This window comes from Stenella coeruleoalba (assembly GCF_951394435.1).
Source record: "Stenella coeruleoalba genome assembly, chromosome: 16".
Lineage (NCBI taxonomy): Eukaryota > Metazoa > Chordata > Mammalia > Artiodactyla > Delphinidae > Stenella > Stenella coeruleoalba.
This window is the reverse complement of record NC_137162.1, coordinates 5,887,088-5,907,882: the sequence shown is the minus strand read 5'-3', so window position 1 is coordinate 5,907,882 and position 20,795 is coordinate 5,887,088. Positions and strand designations below refer to the sequence as shown.

The 20,795-nt window shown below is 46.4% G+C and overlaps 1 protein-coding gene across 8 annotated transcripts in view; it reads right to left on the bottom strand.

Moving 5' to 3' along the window:
• LOC307175057 ((E2-independent) E3 ubiquitin-conjugating enzyme FATS) overlaps positions 1-20,795 on the bottom strand; it is a 235,814-nt gene that overhangs the window by 77,343 nt on the left and 137,676 nt on the right. For 5 of the 8 annotated variants that reach the window (XM_079899867.1, XM_079899869.1, XM_079899868.1 and 2 more), the window contains exon 2: positions 366-1,488. In XM_079899867.1, coding sequence (XP_079755993.1) covers positions 366-1,488 — 1,123 coding nt within the window. Of the gene's footprint in view, positions 1-365; positions 1,489-3,580; positions 4,246-10,127; positions 10,220-20,795 lie in introns of those variants that run through there. The other 3 variants (XM_079899871.1, XM_079899870.1, XM_079899872.1) reach the window with 3 other exon arrangements.

The window sequence follows — 20,795 nt, the reverse complement described above, 5'->3', positions numbered from 1 at the left end:
TGGACGGCCCCTGGCTCTTCTCATCCTGTTTTGGAATGACAAGGGCCTAAATGAACTTCACTTGGGATAGAGTCCCCTACTCATTATATATGGTCTGGAGCTACTGATGGAAACAAAAGTTTGAGGGAAGGCCTTTCACGATCTACAAAAGCATCATCTAAGAAAATCTATCCAAACCAGACATCAACACGGAGCTATCAGCGGTCAACTCTGAGTGGAGCAGATGAAGCAATTACTGAGAACTGCTTCTTGGAATAAGTTACGTAGAAGAAACTCACTCACTACGCACCTTGGCAATCACACCAATTACCTGACGTGGGGAGGGGTCTGCACTTGGCGGCGGGGAGGATGGGAGTGTCACTCACCTGCCGTGTAGCTCCAGCCCGGGATGTGAATGGACAGTTGCTTGGCGTGACCATGACCACCGGTGTGACAACGAGCTGCGTGGTCCTCCTTCCCTTTTCTCACAGTGACCTGGTTACTTCCCGCAGCTGTATTTTCCAGTGAAGGAGAGCCTCTCCAAGGACACATGCCGGTTCCCGCGGTCCCCAAATGTACCCGCCCCAACGATGGGTTTTCCTTCAAGAAACTTTCTTGCAAACCTAGGTTCCAGCGAGGGCCTAGGAGGTTTTGGTTTCCCTCCGTGAGCTCCAGCTTCAAGGCGCTGCTTATTGGCTCTCCGTTAGCTGTGCCATCTGCGCCATCTGGTGTCAGTCTGTGTGAACTGCAATTTAGGTTGAGGGACAGAACGGATCTGTGCATCTTAGGGCCAGCGAGTCGAGGTGGCTCAATGGGGACAGACAGGGACCTGTCCAGATAGTAGACGGAATTTGGACACGGCTGAGACACTCTGAGATGGACACAGGAGCTGAACACCAGCGGGCTCTTTCCCTCCTGTGACCGTGGGGTGCTTGGAGAAAAATGGTCCTCCCTGCTGTCCACATTGGTGATCCAGTACTCGTGTCCCTCACACAGCCGTGCGTGGGCTTCAGGGACCTTCAGCCCCATCACAGAGCTGTTTCTGGAGAATTCTGTACAGGTGAAAGGTCCATGGTGCCGACTTGGATCGGCACCACCAGCCAGAGCAGAGGGGTCCCCAAGCAGAGCATCCTGGGCCCTGCACTTGATGCAGAGCGGGTCCCCGACAGCCTCCCACACCAGGGTGCTGGCAGGGGGCCCCACGCGCCTGGCCGTGATGGTGATGGAAGCAAATCCCTTCTGGGAGCCACCGCACGGCTTCTCCTCTTTGCGCGGCGGCTCTGTCGCAGGTCCTCGCTCCCCCGCCGGCGTCTGAATTCCTAGTCTACCGGGAAGGAACTCGAAGGCCCTGTTAATAGTGACTCCGCTGCGATTAGCCAGCGATAGCTTCATGGGATACGCACACGGCACAGGCAACTCGGCCCCATTTTCTTTTGATTTATTCTCATCAATCAGCTGTGAAATGACTATGGATGAAATCATTTTTGTGTTCTGAGATGCCAGAGTCCCCTGCAAATGGAAAAAGACGGCAATTATTCAAGCAGTTCATTGTAATGCAGGCAGGGAACTCGTTCAAGGGCCAGGAAGATGCTGGAGATCTTTGTTCCTAACACTCAAGTGTTTCTCATCTCAGGCCTTTCAACACGCACCTGACACCCAACACCTCTGAGCATCTGAAGGGCAGGAAACCCAGATCTGTTTGTGAAATGATTAAACATTCTGGGAAAATTCCTCTGACTGGGGAATTAGTTTTTCTCTGCTGGGCGTCTGTTCTTAGTTTATTTAACGGTGTTTGTGTCCACGGGGATCGCCAAATTTCGATAATCACCTTCACCAGGCCCAGGAGCACCTGAATACAGGTTCACAGCCTCACAGAGGCGGGAAGACAGGATTCTGGAGGAGGCCTGGGATTTGGGGCCACAGGTACATGGGAGATGAGTCCATGCTCCTCCACGCAAACAGTAACTGTGATTCCAAGGAGCCCCGCCCGACCCTCAGTCCCCAACTCCCCAGCACAACCTTCCACCTTTGCTGGTCTAGACTGGAATTCAGTCACCCACTCAGGCTTGGCATCACAGGGGTCAAAGTCCAGAACTCAAAACAATGGCAATCAAATGCCCAAGCTTGACAACTGCCCAGACTAACACACTGATGACCATCTCATAACAGAATGGGATGGGGGTGGGGATTTGGAACAAGACAGATGCGATGTTCCTGCATTTCAATGCTCAGTTGCATAAGCAGGAGTTTTTGTCCAGCATAATGATCAAGGTGTCGCATGCCTCCTAATCAACAGACCCTGCTTCCTAATCAGCAGATCCTATGGCCCTGACAGTAAATCACTAGTGTGTCCAAAACAATGTGCTGTGATTTTTAATAAGGCATCTAGCCAGGCTGAGACCAGGAGGAAGGCTGCCCTCATTTTGTTTTCATTACGTGGGTGCACGAAGCAGCGCAGAAAGCGACCCGGGAGCCTGAGTGCCTCCAGCACTGGTGAATGCAGGATCCTGAGCCTCTATGTTGACATTCATTGATCTACGTGCTTAAAATGAACCCTCGCGTGAACCGCACAGCACCCAAAAGAACCCTGGGAACTGCTCACCGCACCCTGCCTGCAGAGTCTTCACCTCAGGAGCCCGAAGGCGTAACTGCTTAGCACGTAAGCAGCAGTTCTCAAAGGTATCTGAGAAGCACCTGAGATGTTACACTTGCAGGTTCCTCAGGCTGCAGAGACTTTGATTCTGTAGGTCTGTGGGTAGGGTCCAGGCATCTGCATTTTAACCAACATCCCTGGGACCCTGCTATAGGGGATCCAGGGAACACACTTTGAGAAATGCTGACAGAGTCATGGGACTGCCGGTCTTTTCAAAAAGGGGGAGGGCCTGCGTTTCATGAGAGCAGATTATTATCGTTTCCTAAGATGGGATAAGAAAGCACAGTGGCCTTGTCTTTAGAGCAGGATGAATATTCATTTACTCAACTAGGGGAATACTCTCCTCCAGCTGGGCTTCTGATGGGAAGACCCTCACTCATGTGATGTTAGCCCACCAGTCCTTACTCACTGCGTCCTTACTATTACTCAGTGGTCCTTGCTATTAGACAGGGGAAGAGGGGCAGCTGGTCCTTCCTGTTTTGTGCTTTGTTTTCTTGCTTTCCTGGCATTCTTCATCACCTGACACGTTGTTATATTTGAAAGATACATGGTAACATTGTACATCAACTATACTCCAATATAAAATAAAAATAAATAATAAAGATACGTGGTAAGTTGCAAATTCAAAAGATGACGAGAGATAGGTGAAGAAGAAGAAGAAATGGATAGGAGCATCATTTTGAAAATCATTTTTTAAAAAGTCAAAACACCATGGCTGGGGCTTCCCTGGTGGCGCAGTGGTTGGGAGTCCGCCTGCCGATGCAGGGGACGCGGGTTCGAGCCCCGGTACGGGAGGATACCGCGTGCCGCGGAGCGGCTGGGCCCGTGAGCCATGGCCGCTGGGCCTGCGCGTCCGGAGCCTGTGCTCTGCAGCGAGAGGGGCCGCAGCGGTGAGTGGCCCGCGTACCGCAAAAAAAAAAAAAAAAGAAAGAAAACAAAAAACCCCACCATGGCTACCTTTTTCCAGATGACCAATGTAAGCCGGGCTCTGCTTGAAACCTCCTCTTTCAAGACAGGGCCTCCTCTTCAGCGGTTCTCAGCCCAGGTTACACACGTGAGCCACCCGCGAGCTTGTAAAAACCCCAACGCGCAGCCCTCATCTCCAACAATTACACTAGAATCCTTGGGGGTGGGGCCCCAGGCATCGGGGCTTTTAAAGCTTCCAGTTGATTGCATAGGCCAGCAATGCTGAGAGCCACCTGGATGCCTGAGGCACCTCCCTCTCCCCTCCCCCTCTGTCTCTCTCCCCACCCTCCACCTAGCACGTTCCATGGCTGTTGTTTACCCACAAGAAAACTGAAGTTCACCTGGTACCAACCCCAGGCTGTTTGACTTGAACACTATCGCTCCCGTTTTAGTTAAATTCCGTTCTGATAATAGTTGTTCCCCCGCAATCTGCAAAGTGCGTAGGCACACCCAGAAGGAACTCCTTTGACACTGGTCTTTGAAAACAAATACCCATCTTGGAAACTGGGCAGCATTGGTCTTAGAGAGCATTGTTTCCCGAAGTTTGGGCCAGTGATCACCTGCATAGAAAACACCTAGGATTTAAGTCAGCATTTTATGCAGATTTCTAAACCCTCCCCTCTGAAGCCCTAAGGTGAATCAGGATCTCAGGGCATAAGGCCCAGAAGTTGTATTTTTAAGGGTCTGCCAGGTGATTCTTCTGCACAGATAAGGCAGAAAGGATGCTGGGCCAGAACCTGGACCTCCTGGAGTCCCTCCTGAGCCTGGGGCTCCCAGACTGGCCACAGGACCTTGGAGGCGGCTTTGGATTCCACAGCTATACCGCAAGGAGCAAACAGTAATTCTTTTGGGGACGCCAGGCTTCCTCGTACTCTGGTCTCCAACATTAAGAGGGTACCCCACCCTTTAGGCTCAAGATCCCATGGCCTTGGCCTTGATATAAACAATGAGTGTCAGAAACAGGGGGTGTGTGTCTGGGAACGAGTTAAGGCCATCTCAGCCTGGAACAAGGGCAGACAGGGCGCTGACTCTGGCTACATCAACCTTACCGCACACCTGAGCTGAGTCGGGGAGCCACGACCCGGAGCCTGGGGCCACCCACACTGGACAGACGCCCTCGGGGCTGTCGTGGGGCTGTGGGCATTACAGCAGGAGGTCCTAGAGGCCCAGAAGGAGGGGCAGAGAATCAACCACCATTTCATTACCTTAGGGCTGGCAGGTGCTACTGTGACTTTGATCCCATCCAACGCAAACAGATAAGGGAAGAGACATAATGAATGATGTGAAGCTGAACTTATTGCTGAAGCTCCGTCACTGCTCAGGATGTCAGGGTGACACCGTTCCTGGGGGATCAATGCTGAAGGAAGCCCAGTTCCAAAGAAATATCTGTTTGCCTTCTCTGCCTCATACGGAAGTTGTGGAAATCAAAACCAATGATGGGTGTGAAAGTACCTCTCAGGATATGAACATGTTATGTAACTCCAGGGTATGACTTGTCCTGTGAGTTAGCAGAAATCAGTGGATATCTGATATAAGCAAACCTATGGAGGAATGAGGGGGTATTTATATCAAAATTATACATATTTCACAGGAGTTTATAATGAATGCATTTGAGTTTATTTGAGTTGCATAACCCACTACATACCCAATACAGTGAAATTTTGTGAATGTGAATGTAGAATGAAAGTATTTTAGATGCAAATTCTGTTATTCATAACATAGAGTCATGGTCAAACCATTTATTTATTCACTCATCAGACAAATATTTATTGAGCACCTACTATGTGCCAGGCTCTGTGCTGGGTGCTGAGGGAACTTCCTGGACTCGTGGAATTAACAGACCGGACATAACATCAAGCAGGTCATCAGATTGCCAGGCCAGGGATTATTAGGTTAAATTCTACTGAGTTTTTTCAGGTGTTTAGACTCAGCTTTGACAAAAGCCCCCACCAATAAACTGAGAGAAATTAAAAAGGAAACACTGCACTCTTTGCCCTTCAATCTATATCATACACTTGTATGGGAAGTTCTATTTATGAAATTTTATTTTCTCGTTGAGATCTATTAAATAACTAAAGATAAGGTCTAACCTCTTAAAAATCAGTATCAGTTTGCCAGGGCTGCTATAACAGAGTACCACGGTCTGGGTGGCTTACACAACAGAAATTTTATTTTCTCACAGTTCTGGAGGATAGAAGTCCAAGGTCAAAGTGTCAGCAGGGTTGGTTCCCTCCGAGCCTTTTCCCTGTGTCTTCACATCTTCTTCCTTCTGCGTGTATCTATGTCCTAATCTCTTCCTATAAGGACGCCAGTTGTATTGGATTATGGCCCATCCTACCTAACTACCTCACTTAACCTTAATCACCTCTTTAAAGACCCTGCCTCCAAATATGCATTCTGAAGTTCTGGAGTCAGGACTCCAACATATAAATTTGAGGGGCCACGATTCTGTCCGTAACAGACTACACGACATCACTTTGGGTCCTGCACTTCTTCTGGAGCTGGGAAACCAAGAAAGAGATGAGGCAGAGGGGCTACTTGATATTCCTATCCACCAACTACTTTTAAAACAGGACAAATTTTCTTAAAAAGTAAGCACATCTTTTATATCAAATACCTTCCCCAATTAAGCTATTTCAAGGTGTCACTCCATCTGTCCTTTGATAACTGAACATGGCTTTGAAAAAAAGATGTCTTTTATCTAAAATAAAATTAATTGATGTAAGATTTGATTTGAAAGGAAGAAAATACTCTTGTATTTAAGATTAGATAAATAATCTTGTATTTAGAACATTCAAGGTCAGAGAGAGGTCAGATGAAAAGAGTTGGGGTTTGTGTCTGGCTTTTGTAGTCCTGACCAACACCACACGACACTACCTTTGTACACTCTCTCTTTTATAAATGTTGCTTTAAGATATTGATTTCTTTTAAATGTTTCAAGCATGATTTTGTAGTGCTGGTAACTGCTTTCATAGCTCTATTCATTTTATTGACTGTTTTTAACTTTATATTTATGCTTTAAGGCATATTACTAAGAAGGACTCCCTTTCATAAATTGCAGTAAGAGAGAGATAAACAGCAGATGATCAGGGAAATCATATCCTGAACCACGGGAGTTAGGATGCTTCCATTCCTGTAGCAATTTATTTCTCTAAAGGATAAGCACCGAATCCAATCTATAGCTTTGAAACCTGTATTTTTCTCCATGAGACAGTTCTTTCCTTTTCCGTAGCTGTTCTGCAGCGTACAACTGTATTTGCCAGTGGAGCCTTTGGTCCTGTCTCTCCACAGATACAAACTGAAGTTACCTTCGCATTAGCTGCAAGCATGCTTACTCCCACTTGGTTGATCTAGTATCATCATCACTAGGTAATCTGCTAACATAGTGGTATTTCATCCTGAATGTTAGAGTGTTTTCAAATGTATGGGTTCACTCTGGTATGTAACAATAGGGAAAGATGGTTTTAAGACAAAATGGAAAAATTGGAAATTGGAAGACGGGGATTGACACATACACACTACTACATATAAAATAGATAACTAATAAGGACCTACTGTATCATACGGGGAAGTCTACTCAATACTCTGTAATGACCTATATAGGAATAGAATCTAAAAAAGAGTGGATATATGTATATGGATAACAGATTCACTTTGCTGTGCACCTGAAACTAATACAACATTGTAAATCAACTATATCCCAATAAAAATTTACAAATAAATTAAAATTTTTAAAAAAAGAAAAATTGGAGATTTTCCCCCTCTCCACCCTGCAACTTTTATCTTTCCACACATTTACTAGAATCCAAAGGATTCAATGCAGTGTAATGTATTACAGTGAAAACCTGGCAAGAATCTAAATGAACTTTAAAAGGGGACTGGGCAAGTAAATCATGGCATGCGTGACTGCATCATATTCTGTTGAAATTAAAAATAAAGATTACAGGGCTTCCCTTGTGGCGCAGTGGTTGAGAGTCTGCCTGCCAATGCAGGGGACATGGGTTCGTGCCCTGGTCCAGGAAGATCCCACATGCCGCGGAGCGGCTGGGCCCGTGAGCCATGGCCGCTGAGCCTGCGTGTCCGGAGCCTGTGCTCCGCAATGGGAGAGGCCACAACAGTGAGAGGCCCGCGTACCGCAAAAAAAAAAATAAAAAATAAAAATAAAAATTAAAAATAAATAAAGATTACAAAGAATTTAAATGATACGGGAAGTTGCCAGTGATGTTATGTAATAAAAGAAAGCTATAAATGTTGATATACATTACAGTCTTATGTCTAAAAATGCATGGGAAAAATAAGGGAAAGAAATATATACATATTTTCTTATTTCTATATTCCTGTATTTTCCTAAGTGTCTGTATGAAGTTGCCATTATTTTTGTTATAGGGAAAATTTAAACATTGTTTTTTAAGAAAGAAAACTCTGTTCCATATTTCATTCCTTTTAAGTAATCACTTGGCTGGAGAAGTGGCTGAATACCACTTCTATGGCTTCGATGAATTTGAAAGGAAAAGCGATCAGTCTTGTGCAGGCTCTGGAGGAGAGGCAGAGACTCACGGCAGTTACAAAGGAAGGGCATCCGGCTGGAGTGTTTCATCATCTTACAGCATCCTTATAACAAACACACAGGGACAAGCTTTAGAAGCTCAAAGGTAGGAGGGAAATGTGAAAGTCACACTGCTGCTTTGATCAGAGTAGACGAGCCGGATCACTACAGAGCTGATGCTTAGAAGGTATGGTTTCTGGGCGTTAACTCAGTCATAGATAATAACCAAGTGTGAATATGTGAATGTGTGCGTGGGCGCGTTACAGAGACCCAGCCACATGGCCCCAGAGATCTATACCATTAATGACCAAACTGATTAATTTTAACATCAACAGGAAAATGCTGAGCTTTACCAGCTCAATGTGAAAAACAGATGGGAAAGATCTTCAGATGGTATCTTTCTTTAAAAAAAAAAAAGGAGCAGTTGACCTTCACATTATCCTCCCCTTCTTAACGGGGCATCTCCTGCCAGGGGTGGTTCTCGATGGTCCACGGCTCCTGCAACTCATTCCCTCCCTGCAACCTGGGCTTTCTGCTCCTGTTCTCAGGGAACACATTAATTAGTGCCACCCATCTCTGCATCTTCAGACAGGGAGCTCCGTGTTCCACATAGAAATGGCTTTAAATATTGATGACTAAGTCTCAGGTCCCAGAATAGTGTCTTTTCTCCATCATGTGAGATTTCAGGCCTGGGGTCTCTGAGAAAATGTTGAACTTTCTTAAACGCAAAGCTAAATCAAAGGATAATACCTAAGATAAGCATTTAGGGGGCAAATTATTTTTTACAGATACCCTCGCTACTTTAATGTTATGAAGGATCAATTCTTACAATTCCACCCTCTCTTATAATTACAAAAGTTGGAGGCAGAATTTCATTTGTGAAAGACAAGAGATGCCTTGTAAACGGTAACACTTCAGACAATTCTTTCAGGCAGGAAAGTCCATGTTTTCAGTTCTGTTCACTGGAGTGAGCCTTTGTCTATGCCAGCCCTTTAGGGCAAGATCAGAACAGAAGCTCTGGAGCCAGACAGCTTGTGAGCTGCGAGATTTGGGTCAAGTCAACTACTGGAGCTATTGAAGCTTTAATTTTCTCATCTGCAAAATAGGTATAATAACAGTACAGTTGTCCCTCGGTATCCAAGGGGGATTTGTTCCAGGAACCCCCTCAGATACCAAGATCCAGGGATGCTCAAATCCTTTATATAAAATGGCAGAGTATTTGCGTATAACTTATGCACATCCTCTTGCATACTTTAAATCATCTCTAAATTACTCATAACACCAAATACAATATAAATATTATGCAAATAGTTGCTGGCGTGTGGCAAATTCAAGTTTTGCTCTTCGGAACTTTCTGGAAGTTTTTTTCCAAATAATTTCAGTCGGCAGTTGAGTGAACCCGCAGATGAAGAACCTGTGGATATGGAGAGCCCACGGTACCTCCCTCCCAGGATCATGGGAAGGACGAAATGAGTCAGTTAGACAGAGCCTGGCATGTGATACATTGTCAATACTACCACTGTGTACAGAGTTTTTTATTGTCTAGAATCAGAATCATTTCATTTTGTAAATATGACCTCTAATTTTCTTCCCCCAATGAGACTACTGACACTTTTTGCAGTTATAACGGCCTGTGGTAACTTAGATTTCAAATTACCTCTTCTCCACCTTCACAATGCCAAATGGCATCATCCTCTCTCTCCAGCAGATTAATTTTGGTTTAAAATTGAGATTCAATCACCATACTCTCTTTTGATACTGCAAATCTACAAATTATAGGTCAAGATTATAAAGGACTGATTGAATACACACTGCATACTTTAACGTAAAGTCTTAGTCACTGATGGTGAGATTTTCTGCTGCGTTGATTCCCTTTTTGACTAAACAAAATAAAATGCAAACACATAACAAGTAGTCCGGTGATCATGTTTTACAATTAGCTGCATTTTGCTGACTACTCTAGAAGTTAGAAACATATGTTACCTCAGTGAAGTCAGATTTCTTCTCTGGAACATCAGACTGGAGATTTTTAAGGGCAAAGTGATCGAGGGGACTGTACTGGTTGTCCCGTAATCCTAGGCAAAGGGAGATAATATTGCTATTTTTTAGTATACGAAAGGATAAAATGGAGTATATAACTTTACTATAAAATTTAATGTCATCTACTCAAGTATTATATGAACCAATAGTGAATCCAGTGTACTCTGACCCTTGATAAAACCTTGTCTGTTTCCCTCATTCACTCCACCCCTCCATGGAGGCTCTGAGTTCCTTATTACTCAGTTTATCAGGCTGCAAGATTCCTTCTTCCATACCATTGTTTATGTTCCCAGACTCAGGAATAATTGAACAAGTTCAGCCCTCACACATGCACCCATGTCCTGAGTTTACACCCAGCAGAAGGATCACTTCTATGGATTTCTCAACAGCCCTGGAGTTAAGAAAGCCTGAACTTGCAAGATCGACTTTCATCCAACCCCTTAACACAATCATTTTAGAAGGAGTCTTGAGCGACTCAGACACTGATATTGAAACTGCTTTGGAATATCTGAGGATACTCTTGTGATGATATCCGTGAGGATAAACGAGACCCCGTAGACCACCCTCCACATAAATATCGGCCACAGCGATACCGAGAACATCATCAGATCCAAAAGCACAAGGCAGTGGGCCAAGAACTGTAGAACCTGGGCTCTGGTCCTGGCTACCATCCACCAGCTTGAAAACAATGGACGAGTCTACGGAATCACTCTACGGAACTTCCTCATCCAGCCAGCCTGCCCCGCACACCTCGCGGAAAGCTGGGTAGAGGAACAAAGCAGTCTGTGAGGCAAACCAGCGGTATGAGGACGTCTCGCTGCTATTGCAGGAATGTGAGTCAAACACAAGACGGTGGGGTAATGATGAGAGTCTGTGTGGCCCCATCCCCACAGCCCAGGGTCACAGTGTCACTTCCACAAATGCAGATATTCCGGGGAAAGTGATTCTCCAAAAGACTACAAAGAATGCTTTCCCAGCGGGTGGTGCTGGTGATGAGAAAGAAGAGATTTAAGAAAGCCCCTCTCTAAATTAGCATATTGTCTATCAACTCATGAGAAGGGTTTATTAAAGAATTCAGATAGAATTTAAAGCATTTTATGGGAAAAATGATACGCTATAGTATTTTCAAGTTTGCAAAGGGGTCAGGACATGGCAATTTCAAGGGCTACCACGGACCCGTCCGAAGCCTATGTCTCGTCTTGTCCTTGGGTGACAAAAGAACCCCCGTCAGCTCGACCTCAACTTGTGGCTTGTCTCCATCTATCCCTGTTATTGAGTGACAGAGACAGTCATCCAAGATGATGTGCACAGATTACTTCCCGTGAAGCGCAAATATAAGACCTGAAAGATGTCACGGATTTCTGTGCAGAGTCGATACATCATGATGAACTGACAATAAAGCTGATGAAGACGGAAACCTCCTGGCTCTGGTCCTGTGGCACCACGTTTAAGAGCTCCACAGTCAGCACAGGCCTGGGGCCAGACCGGCCTGGGTCTGCATCCCAGCTCGGCTTACCTGCAGGAGGGGAGTTGCTCACCCTCTCTGAGTTTCTTTATCCATAAAGTGCAGATAATAACACCTCCTGCCCAGCCTTGCCATCTGTGCACTAAGGGTAACGTATGTAAAGTACTCAGGCTGGGGTAGGATGCGGGGTTAATGCTCGATAAATGACCCTGGTTATGACTGTTAATGAGCAGGACCAAGGCATCCGTGCTCACTGGAATCAGGCCACGAAGTCCCAGCGTCTCCAGCTACATGTGAGACTCTGGGCAAGTGACTCGGCATCCCTTGGTTCCTTGCTATGAAATGGAGATCGTGGTGCTTACTTCACAGAGTTCCTTAAAAAAGGGTAAGTGACCTAAATCGCTAGCCCGTAGCACAATGCCCAGATTATAACAACACGCAACAAGCATTAGCTGTGGAGAAGTGAAATCATCTCTAGCAGGGAGGAGGGAGACTGCCACCATCAGACAAGCAGGGGCTGTGTATGAGTGTCTGATCGCTGTTGTAACAAATGGCCACAAACTTAGGGGCTTAAACAACACAAACATATTATGTTACAGTTCTGGAGGTCAGAGTCCAATATGGGTCTCCCTGGGCTAAAATCAAGGTGTTGACAGGGCTGCACTCCTGTGGGAGGGGCTGGGGAGACCCTACTTCCTTGCCTTCCCACCTTCTAGAGGCTGCCACGTTCCTTGGCTCATGGCCCCTCATCACTCCAAACTTTGTTTCCATCATCACATCCCTTGGGATTAGATTGGGCCAACCAGATAATCCAGAATAATCTTCCCATCTCAAGGTTCTTAATGCCACCTGCAGAGTCCCTTTTGCCATGCAAGGTAACATATTCACAGGTTCTGGGAACGAGGACGTGGACATATTTCGGGGGGCCGTTATTACGCCCATCACAGCCTGGTTGGGGAACCTGAGGTAGATGTATTGGTTGGAATGTAGGGCCCTTAAAATGATGACACTGTGGGAAAGTACTTACAATGCAACATCAACTGAAAGAAAGGAATCAAAGGCTTACGAACCCCATGATTGCAACATTCAAAATTTTTTTTAATGTGTGTGGGAAGTCACACAAATGGCAAAGTTGTAACTGAGAGTTATGAGCGTGTTTTTGAGTAAAACTGCGGTGTGACTACAGCCATGCATGTGGGCACCTGATCAATGAATGATGACCCCAAAGGCCTCAGGAGGGGGACTACCAGAATGGTTAGAAGTACAGACTTTGGGGAAAGAAAGACCCTGATTCAAGTCCTTCTCTGACACTAACCATTTGGGCAGTTTAAGTCATTTGGGGCAAGTTCCTTAAATTGTCAGAGTCTCATTCTCCCATGTGTCAGAGGAAACACAAGACCTGTCTCCTAGCGGGGTTACAAGGAATCATGTGATGACAAATATCAAGAACTTAGCAGAGTGCCTGTCACGTGGTAACGCCTCCCCGTCCCTTCCCACCTGACCACATAACTGTCACTACTGATAGAGCCCCCCTCTATTGGGTGGCCCTACCCTGGCATCTCTGAGTAAGGCAAAGCCAGTGGACATTTGGGGCAGGTTACCGAGAACAAGACTGACAGGAGTTTGGGCATTTTCCAGCACCTGGGATTGGTGTCCCCAGTACAGAAATTTGCAGAAGCCAGGACACATGGCACCTAGCCTTGGTTTCTGGAAGAGATCCTGCTGCGAGGGCAGGAGGTGGCCAAGTCAGTCTGCTCCCTCTCTCCACAGTGCGAGCTGGTCTTTCCCAGAGCTCTCAGGGGCAGGTGCCTCTCCCAGGGCCAGCAGGTCAATTTCACTCTGCATTGGGAAATGGTTCCGGTTAAAAGGAAACTGGCAGAGGGTGGGTGGGCCCTGCGCACCTGTAGGACAGACAGGGCTTCGTCACAGGTGTCGGGCAGTCCATGTCCCAATACTAGTTGTGTGCCTCTGTGTAGTTTATGTAACTTCAGGGCCTCCAGTTTCCCATATCCTCCAGCTATGGATCTAGGACACTGAGCTGACTCTATTCCTGCCCTGCCCCGTTGCCTTGCTGCCCCCGGCTGCTGGGAGAGTAGCAGTCAGAGGCTCACGGCTTTGCTCGTCTCTGAGAACCGTCCTCGACAAAGGCTATACTTTTCTGCACCTTGGCCACAGCCAGTGGTGACTCTGAGGGGTACAAAAGCCAGGGTAACTCTCTTGTTTGTTCCAGAGCGTAAACCAGACTGCACCTGAGACCCGTCCTTCCTCAGCACCTTCCCCATCAGGCCTCCCTCACTCTCTCTCATGGTTCTGTCCTGAAGAGCACCCCCTCCCTCATGCCCCCTAATCCCTGCCTCAGGCTCTGCTTCTTGGAAGCTCAACATAGTTCCAGCTCACGGTGCTGGCTAGTAGTGGGGGCTCTCAACGTGGGTCCCCATGCCAGCAGCCTCAGCGTCACGGGGTGACTTGTTAGAAATGCACATTCTCTGAAATAATGCTATTTGCAGCAACATGGATGGACCTAGAGATTATCATATTAAGTAAAATAAGTCAGGCAGAGAAAGACAAATATATGATATCACGTATATGTGGAATCTAAAAAATGACACAAATGAACTTATTTACAAAACAGAAACAGACTGACAGATCTAGAAAACAAACTTATGGTTACCAAAGGGGAACGGGGGGAAAGGGATAAATTAGGAATTTGGGATTAACATATACATACTACTATATATAAAATAAACAACAAGGTCCTACTATATAGCACAGGGAATATATTCAATATCTTGTAATAACCTACAATGGAAAAGAATCCAAAAAAGAACATATATTTTATATATATATTTAAATATATATATATATATATAAAATGTATACCCAAAACATTCAAATCAACTATACTTCAATAAAAACATTAAAAAATAAAAATGTTTATAAAAAGAAATGCAGGGACTTCCCTGGCAGCCCAGTGGTTGGGACACCGTGCTTCCACTGCAGGGGGCGTGGGTTCGAGCCCTGGTCACGGAACTAGGATCCCAAATGCCTCCTGGGGCGGCCAAAAAAAAGAAAAGGAAAGAAATGCACATTCTCAGGTCCCACCCACTGACCTGCAGACCTACTGATTCAGAAACTCTGGCGCAGGACTCAGCCTTCTGGGCTTTACTAAGCCTTCTAGGACACGCCATGCAGCTCAAGTCCAAGAACACTGCTGGTCTTAGACTAACAAGCTCCTGTACGGATGGTGACTTTAGGCCCTAGAAGGTGATGGCAGTGCTTCTGATTCACCATCATCCCACGGCTTTTAGAAAACCACACCCAGGGGATCAAAATGGGGCTTCTTATCAACGCTTCCAATTAGAATGAAGCCGTCAGGAATGGCAGCAGGCTGTTAGTTTGAAGCAAACTAAAACTCAGCCTGGTGAGCCACCCACCCATGGCTGTTTAAAGAATTGATTGTGTGCGGTGTTCAGGGCCCTCTGTGTCTGGGGAGTGTCAGTGCACGGGCACATATGATGAGGGTTTCTCTCCCGTGATGGTTGGAAAGATGGAACTCCTTCTGTCTCCACCAGCCTGAGACATTTCTCCACAGCCACTCCTGCCCTGGAGGCCTTCCCGGAGGCCAAGCGCAGAACAACATGAACTGAGCATGAGGTCCTGACCCAGGTTCTCCTGGCATCCAATGTCCTCCCTGGAGGGAAGAGTGCTTCAGGGACGGGACCCACCTGAGCGGGAGTTTATGCCGCACTCAGGGTGATGGAGGCCCCGGGCTGGACATAGCGGCAAAGGCAGTGAGAGGCTGTCCCCTCCCACAGCTCTAAGAGAAAGTCACAGTCTGGCTACTTCTGGCCCCAGTAAGCCACCGGGAGAGCCCTGCCAGCCAAGGGACCCAGGAAAGGTATGGGATGGGGTGGATTTAGACAAAAGTGGACGTGGGGTGGGAGAAGGCGGCGCAGCCCAAGCAGAGGCAAAAGAGAAAAGCGGAAAGGGCTTAAGGGAAAGTGTAAGAGCAGAGAAATCCAGCCAATCTGGGAAATGGCAAGCAGCATGTTGCGTGAAGCCTGGGATACGGGGAAGGCATTGCATACAATTCCCACGCGGCACCTAGCATGGCTTGAGCTGTCTATACAAAAATAGCCGACGGGCCACATCACGCGTTGACTAATGAACCCACCCATCAAAGTCGTGTGCAAATAACGAACGCCCCAGCCTTTCGCTGGTACACAGAGCTTGCTTGTTTTCATATCTCTATCATGTGTATCAGGGACAGAGATGGGACAGTCACATTCCCGCTTCATAGACTGTAAACGCTTCCCTCATTTCTAGTCTGATAGGAGGCAAGGTTTCCTCGGTATTTTCACCTGCCCTCAACGATACCCCTTTCTTAATATTCTAAGTAGATGTTTCTCAGAGACAATCGCTTTTCAGATTTGAATTAAGCTAATCACCTCTGTGAGATCTGACCCTGTTAACCACACGGTGCCTCTGGACCATCTTTTCATGGTTGACTTTTGGAACAACGGGGTCTTCTTACTAGCTTCTCCCTCTTGGCTACTGTGTCTTCCTTTCTTTAGTGGATTCTCTCCTTGACTCCCTCTGGGTCCTCCTACCAAATCTCAGATCAGTGCCAAGGAAGGACCCAGACCTCACCTGTGGGCACCAGCCCTTAGAACCAGCTGCCTTCAAGGCCCCTCAAACTCAGCTTTTCCAAAAAAGGAACCAATCAACTCCCCTCAAGCTGCTACCACTGCAGTCTCCTCCTTCCCTTCCCCTTCCTTCCCCTCCCATTCCTCTCCCATATCCATTTTCTTGGCAAGTGGCCAGCATCCTCCCATCACGCACAATAGAAATTGAGGTGCCCCTCCACACCCACCCTTTCCTTCACTGCCCATGTCCAGCTAACACCCAAGTCCTGATTTATCTCATGAAAAAGGCTGTGCTACATCTCATCAGCTTAATCTTCCCTGAACTGCCTGGTCTCAGCAAGGTCACAATCAAGTGGGGACCCCACCAGCCTCATCTCCCGTCAGGTACTCCCAAATCCCCTTGACATTGCCAGTCTGTGACCTTGTGAAGGTCACATGCTCCTTTGAAAACTCTAATGAAAGGGATACATTTAGTGGAGAGAATCCACTAAAGAAAGGAAGACACAGTAGCCAAGAGGGAGAAGCTAGTAAGAAGACCCCATTGTGTATACGTTGTATATACACATAACAATCTGAGCCCATGTGCATGGGGTGCTGGGGCTCAAGGAGACCAGGATATAGGCATATATCTGGACAAAACTATAATTCAAAAAGATACATGCACCCCTATGTTCATAGCAGCACTATTCACAATAGCCAGGACATCGAAACAACCTAAATGTTCACCCACAGATGAATGGATGAAGAAGATGTGGTATATATATACAGTGGAATATTACTCAGCCACAAAAAAGAATGAAATAATGCCATTTGTATCAACATGGGTGGACCTAGAGATTATCATACCAAGTAATTCAGACAGAGAAAGACAAATACCTTACGATATCACTTATATGTGGAATCTACAATATGACACAGATGAACTCATCTACAAAACAGAAATAGATTCACAGACATAGCGAAGGTTGCCAAGGGGGAGGGTGGTAGGGGACGGATGGACTGGGGGTTTGGGATTGGCGGATGCAAACTACTGTATATAAAATATATAAACAACAAGGTCCTACTGTAGAGCACAGGGAACTATATTCAGTACCCTGTGGAAAACCATAATGGAAAAGAATGTATGTTTATGTATAACTGAGTCACTTTGCTGTACAGCAGAAATTAACACAATATTGTAAATCAACTATACTTCAATAAATAAATTCAAAAAAAGAAATCATCCAAAGACTTTGAAGTTTAAAAGTCTATTAAGTAAAATTATTTCCATGAAAGAATTCTCTAATTATTCCCTAATAAAATCTCTCCCAAGTTCCAAAAAAGAATTTAAAAAAGGAGATCAGGATAGAAATCCTTAAAATAAGCCTCCTTCTCCTTCCTGGATATGGCTGCTTCATCGTCTCTGTGACTTTGGCCTTGGATGACACCTGCCCAACTTTCCCAGGGGGCTAACTCCCCTGCACAGCTCAAGATCACCTCCTCTCAGAAGGGATCCTAGGCCTGCCCCCACCCCACATGCCTTCCAACCTGTGTTGCCACCTGTATTCATTTCCTAGAGCTGCCATAACAAATCACCACAAACAAGGCAGCTTAAAACAATGGCAACTTGTGGTCTCACGTTCTGGAGGTGAGACGTCTGACGCCCAGGTGCTGGTAGGGCCGTGCTCTCTCTGAAGAATCCAGGGGAGAATCCATCCTCGCCTCTTCCTAGCTCCTGTGGCTGGGGCCGCGCTTAGCACTCCTTGGCTTGTGGCCGCCTCACTGGCCTACCTCCATTCTCACACGGCCTGTGTCTCTGTGTCTCCAAGTCCCTCTGTCTTTATAATGACCCCAGTCACTGGATTGAAGGCCCATCCTAACCCAGTATGACCTCATCTGCAAAGACCCCATTTCCAGGTAAGGTCCCATTCACAGGTCTGGGGGATGGGACTTGAACACGTCTCTGGGGGGCCACAATTCAACCCAGCACAGTGCTCCCTGACAGGCTGGCATCACTGTGTGTCCCCGCTACACTGTCCTGTCTGCTCTGAGTCTGTCCCCCAAGTTGACAGAGGCCTTTGGAGGACGTCTCATCATCACCTTCGCCTTGTGCTCAGTACCGTGCCTGCCAGCTGAAGACATTTGCTGAGTGTTGACTGAACGAACAAATTATGTATATATATATATATATATATATTTTTTTTTGGCGGTACGCGGGCCTCTCACTGTTGTGGCCTCTCCCGTTGCGGAGCACAGGCTCCGGACGCGCAGGCTCAGCGGCCATGGCTCACGGGCCCAGCTGCTCAGCGGCATGTGGGATCCTCCCGGACCGGGGCACGAACCCGCGTCCCCTGCATCGTCAGGTGGACTCAACCACTGCGCCACCAGGGAAGCCCCAAATTATATTTTGATAAGAGTTTCATCTATGGGAAAAAATCAGAACATACCTTCCTCTGACAGTTTGATCATATTCCACTGACGTTTCAAAGACATTTTACTTAGATTCAAAGGTCTTTTAATGACAAGGATGCGCTCGGCTAAAGGAAAGAGAAGTCGGCCACAGTTGACATCTGTAATTCCTCTCAGAATGAGTCAGGCTCCCACCTTCCATGCTGGCCTGAAGAACCTCCAAACGCTCTACCTGTGATGAAGTCACCAGAATGTTTCCATGGCAACTGAGAAGGGGGTGGGGAGTCCACCCTGTGCTATTTCTCCTGAGCAGGAATAGCAATCATCACTCTGACATTTATATCTGAGGCTTTGTTAGCAAGTAAAACACGTTTGCACAACAATTAAAGTTTTCTGCAGAGCACTGTTAGATGTGAGACAAAGAACTGCTACCTACAGTCAGATACACAAAGAACTACTGCCTACAGTCAGATACACAAAGAACTACTGCCTACAGTCAGATACACAAAGAACTACTGCCTACAGTCAGATACACATTTCCTCTCAACTTCTCACTTTTACTTTTTTATTTTTCACCTTGTTTTGATGATGCTGGTTCTCTTGCCAGGCAGCATTTTTACTGTGGAAATGTTCCCTTAGTATTAAAATACATTCAGATAACACCACAATGTTAATTTGTTTACCCTGCTTGTAATATGTGTTACCAATTTTTGCAAACCGGTTTATCTAGAAAATTGGGCAACACAGCAGTCTGTTTACCGTGCAAGCTATTATAAGAGTGATCAATTCCTACAATTTAATAGAACACCTTTGACACTAAATTAGAATGAATATTGTTTTCTAATGTATACCCAATCACGTTTGAGGTAGCTTATAATTAATAACACAGATAAAAACCAGCCAAACTGTGATAAAAGAAGCAAATAATGAGCTGGAGAACTCATTGGACCATAAAGCCTGGGCTAAAGATGACCCTGGCACAGAAGAATCACAAACTAAGGGTGCGTTTGCAGCAGCCAAGGGCAAAGGGGGGGACGTGATAAATTGCGTAACTCATTGCCTTTCAAATGAAATACACCGTTTCATAGGGAGAGTGGCGTTATCCCCTGGGACAAGGCATCGATAGCATGGGTCTTTATATAAATGGACAGCACCTTTGTAAGCTGGTTCATAAACACCAGGACAATGTAAATTTCACTGGACAACCCCAAGGTGCTTTGAGTCGGGTCAGTGTCACTATTAGGCCATCATGGCTAAAATCTATTGTGCGATCACAGCAAGACAGATATTGGATACAAAGGTTATCTCCTTTAACACTCAGAAGGACCTTTGGAGGAGGGCACGATTATTATCCCCATTTTACAGATGAGAAAGCTGAGGCTAGTTGAAGTAACCTGCCAATCATCACCTGTCCAACAAGCTTCAAGCTGAGAGTTTGCAATATTAATGATCACTGCACAGGTAGAAAAGGTAGAAAGGGAGCAGAATCTGTAGGATCTGATAACCTCTCCTATGAAGCTTGAGAAAGTGGACGGAACAGACTGGGTTTGGGTGTCAGAGGAGCTCCCTCACTATCGCTGTTTGCTCCTCAGTTAAAGGGGCAAGCTGAAGGGCTGAGAAATATGAAAAGTTTTCACGGGCCCAGCACACTGCCTGTCGACATCGGGACCCCCCAGAACGGAATGTGTTATTAGCTGCAGTTTTACATAATTTTCATCTCTTCCAGAAAATGACGGAGTATAATAAGACCTGCCCAATAACGAATAAAAACCTGCTCACTAATTCTGTCTACTTGGGCTCTAGCTGATTTCTGAGACACCCGGAACTGGAGGCACCGTGCCTCTGCCCTTGGTGCCCGGGCATGGCTCTGGGGTCTGCCTTTCTGTGGCAGGAGCAGGGTCACCCCTGGAGGACCGAGTGAGACCACCGGGCGCAACTCGCGCGCATGCGTCACTCCTCTAAACCGCGAGGCCCCGCTCACGTGGGCGGCACTGGCGGGGTCACGCCACAACCTCAGTTCTGCCAACAGTTACTGGGAATCCGACGTCTTTGAGGACCTAGGTCAGGTGCTGGGCTAACAAAGATGAATAGAGCATAGGAGTTCCCATCTTT